We start from the raw sequence: 13,879 nt of genomic DNA on the forward strand, positions 1-13,879 counted from the left end.
AAGAAAAGACGCAGAGTTTCACACAATCGAAAGGCCACTCAAATAGGGGACCCCAAACAGGATTCGCAGAGAGCCTCCAAGTGCGGGTTTCCCGCGGAGGCACAATCTTGTTCCTTACACATATCCTGCTCTCTCTGGGAAACATGAACCACATTCCAGATGGTGGCATGAGATCTGGAGTCTCTGCCTGAACCAGGAATTTACCACGTACTGTATCACTTACCATCATCTATATGAGTGCATTATAAGGGCTTCCCTGGTGGCTCAGTAGTTAAGAATCCACCTGCCAGAGCGAGAGACACCGGTTCCATCCCTCATCCGGGAAGATCCCATACGCCGCGGAGCAACTGAGCCCTTGAGCCACAACTATTGAGCCTGTGCTCTAGAGCCCGGGAGCGCCAACGAGAGAAGCCAGGTCAACGAGAAGCCTGTGCACCACAACCAGAGCGTAGCCCCTGCTCCCTGCAACCAGAGAATGAAGAGCCGTCACAGTCATAAACAAACAATGAGGGAAAGCCGAAAACATTATAAAATTTAAAAAAAGAAAAAAGTGCACTATACAAATGTCCCTAGCTCTGCAATGTGAAGAGACAACATGCTGTTTCCAGAGGGCACCTGGCAGAGCAGAGAGAAGACAGGAACATAGTCTGAAATCACACTACAAAGATTCAGTTTCATAACTATATCAAAACTCCAACAACTTTAATCTTGAAGAGTCCACTAAATAATCAAAGAAACAGATATGGTATGACTGACATCCAGGATCTTGTCCTGAACTCAGTGAGAAACATTTCCTCATCATTTGCCAGGAATAAATTCACAGGAAGAGTCTGAATATTGGAACACACTCCAGATGGCACATCATCCTCCTATGTTCATTTTTGTGGAAGTTTAACACAAGGTTAGTACGCACATTTAAAAAATGATCTGTGACCAGACTATGGGTCAGGGAGCTAGTGAGGAAATATACAGTGCACAGCATGAGAGAGTGACCAAATGGACACATCAGAATGGAAGAAGAGAGAGAATTGTTTTCGAAACCACAAATAATGAAGAGGAGAAGGAAGTGGCGTAATTCTCCTAGTGTTACAGATGTGACTTTTGAGTATGGAAAGCTTACAGAAGCTTACAAAATAATTTCTTCAAGCTATAGAAAATTCATCGGAAAGGATGGAGGAGAGGGCAGAGCTATGAAGAGAAAGGAAAATCTAAATTCAAGAAAATCCGAATTCAGAGACAGATGAGACAGTAGGAAACATCTTCAACAATGACAATTAAGGCTGACATAACCACAGGTTGGGAATTGAATGGAAGTTCACTTTCTAACAAAACTGTAATGAGATAGATTTCAAAAGAGAGGAATCAGAATAAAATTCCAATGAAGGTTTGTTTTTCTAAGCTAGTAAGCTTAGTCTGTCAGCCCTGACATCAAGAGAGTGAGTAGGAGCAGTGTGCAAGAGCAGTGTGTGAGAGCAGTGGATTCACGAAGAAAATATTTTCAGAGAGTAGTGGCAGAAACTACAGCCTGATACTGCCGTGTTCCATGCTGGGTGTTACTCTCTGAATCTCAGTCCATTTGGGCTATAAGCCTGGCACCACCAACCCCATCAGGACATCCGAAGTTCGATTCCTGTATAGAAGAGATGGCAGAGCTACATGCTAGGGATCTGAATATAAGTGACTAGAACCCTCCTTCACCTTCCTTCTACAATCATGAGCTTATGTCCTAAAACTCTTCTTAGAGTCAAAGGACATGCATGATAATTAGTTAACAATCAGTTTTCTTCATTTAGATTTCAATCTTGATTATTTTAATGGTTCTGCCTACTGTGAAGAGTTAGGAATAAGCAGTGAGATTTCCCCCCTCACCCCAACACCCCACAATCTAAAGGAGGAGAATGTAGACTGTGAGTGGCTCACATACGACATTGGGTGTTCCCATCACACGTCTGCCCAGCAATCTATGGCTGCAGTAATGTAAGCACCTCCACTCATCTCACAGGTCCCTGGCATGCTTACACGCACCAGAGTGTGTGGTCTGTGTTTGCCACACGTCTTCTCTCTTGTGGATGTGGTATGCACAGGTCTGGTTCCAGGCAGTGAGAAGCATCAGCATTCCATACCTGAATAGGCTGGTGTCTCCAGAGCGTTCATGGAGCACCCTCAAGTTGTGCTGAGGTGTGTATCACACATCCAACCCACTGTGTTCCACAGAAGTGTGCTGCGGATTTCTGAGCGTGACGTGGTGTCACCAGCTATGGCACCATGTGGCATACGAGGTGGAAGCAGAGGACACACGGCACTTACTGGTTTGTCATCATCACAACACTGTCCCTCTGGAAAAGACCTCAGGCAATATCTACTGTACTAACGGGGAAATAAGGGGGAAGGGTGAACAGATTAAACAGAACAGAAAGTTGAGATGTAATTGACATACATTATATTCAGGTGTACAATGTGATGATTAAATATTTGTATATGACAGTCATTTTGTGAATTTAGTGAAATCCCACATTTTGTTGACTGGGATTCCAGTAGCAACTGGCCTAACTCTGGTGCATGTGTTCATTGGTGAAGCTGAGTTAGTAGAAATTTCAAAAGCCTGTATCCCTGAACATTTAGAATATTTTAAGCATGCAGAGAACATCATGAGAAACACTGGGCTGGAAGAAGCACAGGCTGGAATCAAGATTGCCGGGAGAAATATCAGTAATGTCAGATATGCAGATGACACCACCCTTATGGCAGAAAGTGAAGAGGAACTAAAAAGCCTCTTGATGAAAGTGAAAGTGGAGAGTGAAAAGGTTGGCCTAAAGCTCAACATTCAGAAAATTAAGATGATGGCATCTGGTCCCATCACTTCATGGCAAATAAATGGGGAAACAGTGGAAATAGTGTCAGACTTTATTTTTGGGAGCTCCAAAATCACTCCAGATGGTGACTGCAGCCATGAAATTAAAAGACGCTTACTCCTTGGAAGGAAAGTTATGACCAACCTAGATAGCATATTCAAAAGCAGAGACATTACTTTGCCAACAAAGGTCCGTCTAGTCAAGGATATGGTTTTTCCTGTGGTCATGTATGGATGTGAGCACCGAAGAATTGATGCTTTTGAACTGTGGTGTTGGAGAAGACTCTTGAGAGTCCCTTGGACTGCAAGGAGATCCAACCAGTTCATTCTAAAGGAGATCAGCCCTGGGTGTTCTTTGGAAGGAATGATGCTAAAGCTGAAATTCCAGTACTTTGGCCATCTCATGAGAAGAGTTGACTCATTGGAAAAGACTCTGATGCTGGGAAGGGTTGGGGCAGGAGGAGAAGGGGACGACAGAGGATGAGATTGCTGGATGGCATCACCGACTCGATGGACATGAGTTTGAGTGAACTCCTGGAGATGGTGATGGACAGGGAGGCCAGGCATGCTGCCATTCATGGGGTCGCAAAGAGTCGGACAAGACTGAGCGACTGAACTGAACTGAACTGAAGCATCCTGTATCAAGAGGGATTGCCCAGACTGTCTTTGATGATCCTGAAAAGAATTATGAGAAAATAATTGCTAGCCTTCAAACTGAAGCTGAAAAGGCTGATTTACAGTTTAAAAAGCTAAAAGTATGAAGACTGTGTGCCAAACTATTAAAGTTATGAATTCTTATATTTTTAGAATGCATGCTGAAGAGGTTATACACTGGTATATCTGGGATTATAAAGTAAATATAACCCGTTAATCTGCTGATGCTAAGTCGCTTTAGTCATGTCTGACTCTGTGCGACGCCATAGACGGCAGCCCACCAGGCTCCCCCGTCCCTGGGATTCTCCAGGCAAGAACACTGGAGTGGGTTGCCATTTCCTTCTCCGATGCAGGAAAGTGGAAAGTGAAAGTGAAGTCGCTCAGTCGTGTCCGACTCTTAGCTACCCCATGCACTGCAGCCCACCAGGCTTCTCCATCCATGGGATTTTCCAGGCAAGAGTACTGGAGTGGGGTGCCATTGCCTTCTCCAATGAAGATAAAGAACACCATGAAAATGATACATCATGCTTTTTTCCCAGTAAGCGGCCTGAGGTGACCCCTAAAAATGGTGCGCTATTCACTTGACCCAGAAAACCCCACAAAATCATGCAAACCAAGAGGTTCAAATCTTCGTGTTCACTTTAAGAACACTCGTAAAACTGCCCAGGCCATAAAGGGTATGCATATCCTAAAAGCCACCAAGTAGCTGCAGGATGTCGCTTTAACGAAGCAATGTGTGCCATTCTGTCTTACAGTGGTGGAGTTGGTAGGTGTGCAAAGGCCAAACAGTGGGGCTGGATGCAGGGTCGGTGGCCCAAAAGAGTGCTGAATTTTTACTACACATGCTCAAAAATGCGGAGAGTCGTGCTGAACTTAAGGGCTTAGATGTAGATTCTCTGGTCATTGAGCACATCCAAGTGAACAAAGCCCCCAAGATGCGGCGCAGGACTTACAGAGCTCATGGTCGGATCAACCCCTACATGAGCTCTCTCTGCCACATCGAGATGATCCTTACTGAAAAAGAACAGATTGTTCCTAAACCAGAAGAGGAGGTTGCACAGGAGAAAAAGACATCCCAGAAGAAACTGAAGAAACAAACACTTATGGCCCAGGAATAAATGCCGCAAAAAATAAATGCAAATAAAAGTGAAAAAAAGAAAATGATACATCATGATGAAGACTGGGAAAGTGTTCATGGGGTTTCATAGCAAAGTATTTATGGATATATGTGAAAAGAGCCATTATAAAAGGTAGAATATGTGTGTATAATTTTATACACATATAAACGGAAAGATAAACGGAAATAGGCAGGAGAAAATCTGGTTTCAGGGATGCAATCATGTATGGAAATACCAAAATATGTTTTATTTTTTCAAATTTATTTATTTAAATTGGATAATTACTTATCAATATTGTAATGGGTTTTGCCATACATCAGTACAAAGTGTACATTTTAAATATGTACAGTTCCAGCTAATCTTAGGCTGTTCAGTCACTAAGTCATACCCAACTCTTTGTGACTCCGTGGACGGCAGCATGCCAGGGTCCTCTGTCCTCTACTGTCTTCTGGAGTTTGCTCACACACACACACATGCCTATTTTTCCATGCTTTGCAGCTTGCAGGATCTTAATTCCCTGAGCAAACACTGAATCCAGGCCTACAGCAGTGAAACTGCCAAGTCCTAATCACTGCACTGCCAGAAAATTCCCAAAGTTAATATAAATCAAACTATTTTTAAAAAGCAAGTATTTAAAACATGACACTTTCTAATCACTTGACTCTTTTGTTATTATCTGGGTTTTTTTTTTTTTGAGGTTATTTGTGGCTACTGTATCAGCATGCTGGAAATAACTAATAATGTGCTACTGAAATAGCTTACCAACTTGATGTTCAGTGACACCATTTTGGCAGTTTGAAATTGACCATGACAATATGTATATACCATGACAGGAATATTTACACGAGAGAAATTAACACAAAGACTACAAACCTGGGACTTATTTAATGTATTACTGAATATTTAGTCTTAAGAATGTAGTAGAGAATGTGTTAATGCAGATTAAATATAAAAGTATATGGTGCATGTGGACTTCAGGTTGTGCACAGGGCAAAAAATTGAGGACAAATAGTTTCCTTCTAGTATTCAAAAACAACCGTACCATAAGATAAAGAAGTCACATTGCTGAAGGAAGAGTGGAATTCCAACATATGTCTTTGTTTCTACACTGTCTTATTTGTTAAAATAATAAATAAACACATAAAAAGAAAGTAGTCAAAAGTTATAAGTAGTCTTTTTACCAAAGAAAATAAACAGAGGGCAAATAAATGCATGAAAAAATGCCCAACATCATGAATTCTTAGGAAAATGGAAATAAAACCAAAGAGCTACAACCACACACTCATTTTAAGACCTAAAATTTTAAAAGATCAACTATATCAAGCATTGGCTATGTTGTACAGGAACTGCAATTCTCATACACAGTTGGTAGAAAGACAAAAAGGAACGAACGCTTTAGATCAGAGGTAGGCAGATGTTAAAATGTTAAACATCTACCTACACAAGTAACAGTCTGGGAAATACTACATATTCATACAAAGAACGAATTCAAGTATTTAAAGCAGTTTTATTTGTAATACTCCAAACCTTGAAATAACCCAATGTCCATACACAGATGAATGGATAAATAAGGTGGTTATCCAAAGAATAGAAGACTACTCAGCAATTAAAAAAAAAAAAAGAACTACTCTTATAAGCATCATTGTTGAATCACAAAATAATCATGCAGCATGAAGTAAATCAGTTTTTTACAAAAAGGATATACATCTTATGGTGCCTATTTAAAATTACAGAAATAACAAACTAACCTATTATAGAGGAAAATAAGTAAATGAATCAATGATTATCTGTAGGGCTGAGGAGAGTAGGGAATGAAATTCCAAAAGGGCATGAGGTAAATATGTGAGTTAAATTAACTTTAATGATTGTGATGATGGTTTCACAGCTTTACAGAAATGTCAAAGTTTATCAAATCTTACCCATTAGGTAAGTGCACTTTGTAGTATGTCAGTTACACAATCCGTGTTGTTCAAGGGTTACCTTACCGTTTGCTAAATCTTAATAAAGCCTTAAAAAGTGGTTCCAAATAAAAGCCTAGATGTCCCACTTCTCCTGGTTAATTAGGTTGGGAACCCCGTATGGTCTCTACCATCTCTCTCCTTATGCCCTGGGAAGCAGCCTTGCCTCAGTGGCAGCAAATATTGGCAAGCAATATTGCCACTTGAATCAACAGAACTGCTGGCTGGGTCACAAAAGACATATCCTTGGACAACAGGATTGCCCTTCTATCTTTGTTTTCCTACCAGTAGAGCAGTGGCCTTGAGGGGACAGCACAGAAGTGCTATAGGAGCCCACAAATCTCACCTATAGGGAATACAGTTACAGAGGTCCCACGAATCTCTTACAGGGGTCCCAAGAATTTCTTACACATTGATCCCACAGTATATTGTCACTGGAACATTTGTGGATGAACTTTCAGAAGAGGCATATTCTGTCTAATTTACTGCAGTCTTCTCAACTCCCAAATAATTCAGTGTTTCTGCACCAATGAAACCAACCCCCTTTAAAACTGAGTTCCCCTGCCAATTTTATGGTTAACATCTCTACTCAAAATTGTATTCCTTTTCTTGTCCTGTCCCTGTTCCACCCAGGATTGAGGACTATCAAATAAAAGCAGGACCCCATGGGTCCTCCTGGGCACAAAAGTTCCTCCATGTCCCTTGTTTGTTAGTATTGATAGAAAAAGGCTTTAGTTTCCAAGGCGTTCTCTGAGTTCCAAAGAACAGATTCAAGCAGCTCCTAATTAAGGAAGTGGGGGAAAAGAGAAACAAAGGAAAAGCAGTCAAGAAAGAAGAGTAATGACAGCTTAAACAATGCTGCCATTGCTGCTGTTTAGTCTCTAAGTCCTGTCTAACTCTTTTGCGACCCCATGGACTGTAGCCCACCAGGCTCCACTGTCCATGAAATTCTCCAATCAGGAATACTGGAGTGGGTTGCCATTTCCTTCTCCAGGGGATCTTCCCGACCCAGGGATCAAACTCATATCTCCTGCTTGGCAGGTGGATTCTTTACCACTGAGCCCCCTGGGAAGCCCATCATAAACAACAGCCCAGCAATAAAACAGAGTCTTAGTTCCTCCTCAAGGGATACATAGAACAATCTGACACATACTTTTGAGCTGTTCTGTAGAAACCAAGACCCCCACCCAGGTGGAAGATAGTGACTACATGCTGACCATAAGCACACAGACCCCAGGCTGGTTGAAATTAGCAGGTTGATGATTAAGAAAACCCAAACATCACCCTGTTAACTCAATACAAGCAATCAGAAGAAAGTCCATGAGAAGCAACACTCAAACCAGATGTTTCCTTTAAAAACTCTTCCCTGAAATCCACTGGGGAGTTCAGGTATTTTGAACATTAGCTGCCCATTCTCCTTGCTTCTGTATGTGCGTGCTCAGTCCCTTCAGTCATGTCTGCCTCTTTGCAATTCTATGGACTGTATCCCACCAGGCTCCTCTGTCCATGGTATTCTCTGGGCAAGAGAATTTCCTCCTCCAGGGATCGAACCTGCGTCTTCTGCACTGCAGGTGGATTCTTTACCACTGAGCCACCTGGGATGCCCTGTCCTTGCTTAGTGCCCTGCAATAAATGCTATGCTTCATTTCACCACAACCTGGAGTCAGTAGACTGGCTGTGCTACACCTGGGCAAGTGGACTTGAGTTTGGCTGAGTAACACCAATAATGATTCTACCTGATTCTTATAGTCTAACAATAAATGACACTAGCCTATTAAACGGAGAAGGCAATGGCAACCCACTTCAGTACTCTTGCCTGGAAAATCCCATGGATGGATGAGCCTGGTAGGCTGCAGTCCATAGGGTCGCTAGGAGTCTATGACCGAGCGACTGAGCAACTTCACTTTCACTTTTCACTTTCATGCATTGGAGAAGGAAATGGCAACCCACTCCAGTGTTCTTGCCTGGAGAATCCCAGGGACGGGGGAGCCTGGTGGGCTGCCATCTATGGGATCGCACAGAGTCGGATACGACTGAAGTGACTTAGCAGCAGCAGCAGCAGCCTATTAAAATTTGCACATCATGGCACAAAACCTGGGGGAAAGCCCCCCCTCAGTGGGGCTAGGAAGTATGTAAACAAGGGAATAAAATTTTCATGTTGCTCACAGAAGCCCTGGGGGTCCTCAAAACAAAGGCCTCCTCTTTAGGGTGACTTCCGACCTCTCCAAAAATCCTGGCAGCATCCACCAATTAGGACCACAAGGCCCTGCAGTCTTTCTTGCAAGGCCTTGGGGAGCAATGCAAATTAGACCACAGCTGTACAAAGAGCTATTTATTTCTTGCCATAATAAGGTCCTAGAAAGCACAGCAAGTTTGGGATTCTCACAAAATCTGTTCTCTCCTACCTGCTCATCGACCATAATTCTGCTTCCAAACCCCTGTGGATGAGAGAATAGACCTGCCAAAATTAAAGTTGCAAGAGTGGGCCTTTACAAAAGATCACAATCCAGAGCAATGTGCAGCAAGCAGTTCCCAGGTTAGTAAATTAGAACCTGGAAAAATTCATTACAAGTATGACATAAGAACAATAATGTCCCTTGCTGGGAGCCAACACAGGAGATCCCACCCATGACAAGGTTATGTGGAGGAGATCTGACAGGCAAGGTGGATCAGGACTCCAGGGACTCCCTGGACCTGCTCGAGCATCTACCCCGAAACCAAAGTCTGTCTGTCTACTGTTTACTATTTATGCCTTTCACCAACTCTTCTGACATTAACAGGGGGCTATCCCCGACCACCTTTCTCTGAAAAAGATCAACTTAAGGCTCTAGTTAATAAGTCTTCTGGGCATGAAAGGAGTATTTCAATTCAAACTTCTGTTGGCATTCTAGCTTGCCTGGCATACCCTTGCAACTAACGCACATGATTGTTCACAACTTCCCAAACATGAAATGCACGGGAAGCCTAAAGCATTCTAAAAGTCCTAATGGGCATAGAGCCCTTTGAGGGGTGAAAAATTATTAGATAATACTGGTGAACGGCTTCATTGTTGAGCCAGTGCTTGCTGCCAAGTCTCCATATCCCTTACCCATTGTGTGCCTGGGAGTGCATTAGTTAATATAGTCAGAATGTAGAAAAACAAGTAGTAGCCTTGACAATAGCAACATAAGACCTTTGAGTTAATAAGTTCTTTCTTTGTTGTAACCCACTGCACCTTTGCTCCATAAGAATGTAACTTCATTTAGTACTTTCAGAGGGTGACACTGATTGGAAAAATAAAAAGAAAACACTTTAAAGGAAAAACAAGTTTTCTGGTTGACCAACCTTTATCAGAAAAGGGTCATAAAATGTTAATAGGCCTCCAAGCCAGAAGATAATGAAAAGACGCTTGTAAGTGGAAAGGTATGCAGAAAACATCCTTGTTTCGATAAGGGTTAAACAGATGTATTGTTGAGCTGACTCTGCATAACTCTACATCTTTCACTTCTGGAAATGTGTAACTCAAGGAATAAAAGCTCTTTTTGAAAATAAAGCTGCAGACCCTGTTCCACCTAAGCTTGATCTCTCCGTGTCGTTTTTTCTTTCTTTCTTTCTCTCTCTCTTCTTTTTTCAGGTTGATCCCCTGGAGTGCAGAGGCTCTCTGAGTTCACTTTCTGCCCGGGCTTCTAAGACCCAATCGAGAAAGTGCTCTGCGTTTTCACTCCATCGAGGGGGCGCCTGTGGCCTCCGTGAACAGAGCAAGTCCTGTGTCAGGGGCTTTACTGGCTTTCTGTGTAAACCAAGGAATATCAGCCTCTTTCTCTTTTCTTTATTTTCTCTCTCGCCAACACCGTTCATCCTGAGGGTATCCCTGGATCCTGCTGGGGCTGGACCCCAGTAGTCCCTGAAAAAGGTAGTTCTTCTTAGAAAGCTGAGTATAGGTCCTTTGGACTAAAACTGGGTCAGGACCATTCCCTGAAAAATCAGAAAGGAATGGTAATCTGGCTAAGGACCTGGGCTATTTATAACTTTCTCAAGCAAATGCGAGAACACAGAGGTCAGTTTTCCTGAGACTATTGGAGTGGTGACTGATCTAGAGAGGTGAAATGGCTTCAGTCAGAAACTGAGTGTGACATAAATCTAACAGCTCTGGGCAGGTTAGAAAGTACAATGCATTTCCTTAAAGTTGCAGATGTAACCGAAACTTATGAGGAATCTTGCATGATATATGCTTGAATTAGAGACGTTTAAATTCAGGTAAATGGCTCTCACACAGGCTCCTCCAGTGTTGTTATCCTGAATGAGGAAATAAAACATTCCCTGAACATTTAAGACTTTTCTCCAGTGTGAACTCTCTGGTGTCTAAGGAGGCTAGATTTCCAGCTAAAGGATTTCTCACAGTCACTGCACTCATAAGGCCTCTCACCAGTGTGACCTCTCTGGTGTTGAATGAGGCTATCACTTCGGCTAAAGGATTTAACACATTCGTTACACTCATATGGCTTTCCTCCAGTGTGGACTCTCTGATGTTGAATAAGGCTAGCATTTTGGCTAAAGGATTTCCCACGTTCGTTACACTCATATGGCTTTTCTCCAGAATGAATTCTCTGGTGGTGAATAAGGCCAGAGTGTTGTCTAAAAGATTTCCTACATTCACTGCACTCATAAGGTCTTGTGCCAGAATGAATTCTCTGATGTTGAATGAGCTCAGATTTTTGGATAAAGGATTTTCCACATTCAGTGCACTCAAAAGGTCTTTCTCCAGTGTGAACTCTCTGATGTTCAATGAAGACAAATTTGCGACTAAAGGATCTTCCACAAACACTGCACTCATATGGTCTTTCACCAGTATGAACACTCCAGTGTTGAATGAGGTTAGACAACTTTCTAAAGGACTTTCCACATTCACGGCACACATAAGGCCTTTCTCCACTGTGAATTCTCTGGTATTGAATGAGGTCATATTTGTAGCTAAAAGATTTCCCACATTCATCGCATTCATAAGGCCTTTCCCCAGTGTGAACTCTGGTGCCATAAAAGGCTAGAGATGTGTCTAGAAGTCTTCCCACATTTGGTGCATTCATGAGGTCTTTCTTTAGTGTGAACTCTCTGGTGTTCAATGAGCTTGGATTTGTAGCAAAATAATTTCCTACATTCATCACACTTAGAATGAATTCCTCCAGTAAGTTGTCTCTGTCAGTGAATGAGTTTGGATTTGTGACTGAAGACTTTTCTGCATTCACAAGTCCTTTCTCCAGTGTGAATTCTCTGGTGTTTTGTAAGACCAAAGTTGTGGGTAAATAATTTTCTGCATTCTCTGCATCCAGAAGGCTTTGTACCACAGTGAATTCTCTGGTGTTTAACAAGGCCAGAGATTTGGCTAAAGAATTTCCCACATTCACCACACTCATATGGCCTTTGTCCAGTGTGAATTTGCTGGTGCTGAACAAGTCTGTAGTTGCAGTTGAAGCCTTTACTACATTTGTTACACTGATAAAGTCTTTCTTTAGAGCAGACACTTTGATCTTGAACAAGATTGTGGTTGTGGCTGTCAACTTTTTCACACTCACCCCACTTGTAATGACTTTTTTCACTGTGAAAGGCCTGCCCACTCTTCCTGCCACTCTGATTCCTCATTGTTGATTGTTGCCTGGTGCTGGAGAAGGCCCAAGGTGGCTGGGCAGTCCTCCCCAACTCCCGTTTATGACAAAGGAAGTTTGCTGAGCTTAGGGTTTAGGAATAATTAAGAATAGCTAGAAGCTTTTTTAGGAGATAGTGAGCTTAGGATACTAGGGGCAAGCAGGATTTAGAAAGATAAGAAATAAACTGAGGGATGTGGTATGCAACCCAGATATAAGCATGAATTACAATGTAATTCTGGTTGAAGGGCAACAATGATTTATGAAGATAATAAATCTGGGTCAGGGGGAGCTGAAAATGTCAAACCTCTGACCTAATGCTTTTATCAAAGTATAAAAGAAAACCTGATGCTTGAAATAAACATGCAGTCCCACACCTTGAGTCAGAGGCTGCATCATTCTCCGCCGACACCGCTCATCTCTTCAGGCTGATTCCCTGGCTGCTGGAGCTGGACTCCGGCAGCCGAGGATCTGGATGTAGTCACTCCACCAGGGAGACGGCAAGCAGGATGGGATTCATTAGGTGGCCTGCTAGACTCCTGACTCCCAGACCCATCTCTGCGCTTCTGGAGGCAACAGGTGTTAAGGCTGCTTGGGGAGTCCATTGCTCAGAGCACTACACACAGCTCAGTGCTGGCATCCACAGCACATCTGACAAGAAAGCGGAGGAAGTCAGGAGAGCCTGTGGTCCAGCTGTGGGAAAGACAATGCTAATTCATGGGAAAACGGGAAAACAGGACATCTCAGAACACGAGGAAGGGTGTGAAGGTCTTACCCAGGGATGCTACAAGTGCAAAGTTTTCCAGCATCACACTGTAGTACAGGAGTCTCTGAGCCTCATCCAGGAGCCCTCACTCCTCCTGGGAGAAGTCAATGGCCACATCCTCAAATTTCATACCCTGTCATAATGGAGATAGTTCATTCCACCATCAGCTTCTCTCCTAGGATTCCAAGTTCACTGTGCCACGTTCCCCCTACCCTGTCCCCTCCCTGTCCCCCTCCCCAATTTATCCTCTGCTCACTTTACTTCTCAAGAATTCAGGGGAGATATCCTTGATGCCATTAGAGTCACTCTCCTTATAGTCTCACTGATACTGTATTTTCCCACATCAACAGGCAGATGAGCAGAGAGATGACATCTGACCTCTGGGTCTGGGATGTAGGGCACATGACCTCGTCAATAAGGTGAGTGTAACGAACATAGGTTAGGGAGATAGGCTAGTCACAGGGAGGGTGTAATGATCTGACACTGGTCCTTCCTTCACCCTTATATCCCCACAACAGGGTCCTGGGGCCATTAGTTCACACTACCTCTTCATATGCACATCATTCTTTGTTTTTTGTTTTGTTTTTAATCAGTGTAGGAAATTTTATTATTCAAGATTCCAGGCTCCTGGCCCACCTTGCAAGCAGGATTTTTTTTTTTTTTTTCCTTTCTTTAAAAAAAAAAAAAGTTTTAGTTAACTTATCTATTTTAATTGGAGGCTAATTACTTTACAATATTGTAGTGGTTTTTGCCATACATTGACATGAATCAGTCATGAGTGTACATGTGTTCCCCATCCTGAACCCCCTTCCCACCTCCCTCCCCAGCACATCATTCCTTGAACCACACTTTGCTCCCACAGCTGTATGCTGCAACTTCAAAGGTCACACAGCCTTGCCATCATGGGGATAGTT

At 42.8% G+C, this 13,879-nt stretch overlaps 1 protein-coding gene and 1 pseudogene across 1 annotated transcript; one reads left to right on the forward strand and one right to left on the reverse strand.

Moving 5' to 3' along the window:
* Positions 1–4,039: 4,039 nt before the first annotated feature.
* Positions 4,040–4,645, forward strand: LOC113875908 (annotated as a pseudogene).
* Positions 4,646–9,952: 5,307 nt separating this feature from the next.
* On the reverse strand, positions 9,953–12,491 carry LOC113875907 (zinc finger protein 551-like). The gene has a single exon (XM_027514605.1). The coding sequence runs from the start codon at positions 11,969–11,971 to the stop codon at positions 10,889–10,891; it is 1,083 nt and encodes a 360-aa protein (XP_027370406.1). The 5' UTR covers positions 11,972–12,491; the 3' UTR covers positions 9,953–10,888.
* Positions 12,492–13,879: the final 1,388 nt, after the last annotated feature.

Source organism: Bos indicus x Bos taurus, chromosome 18 (genome assembly GCF_003369695.1).
Source record: "Bos indicus x Bos taurus breed Angus x Brahman F1 hybrid chromosome 18, Bos_hybrid_MaternalHap_v2.0, whole genome shotgun sequence".
Taxonomy (NCBI): Eukaryota; Metazoa; Chordata; class Mammalia; order Artiodactyla; family Bovidae; genus Bos; species Bos indicus x Bos taurus.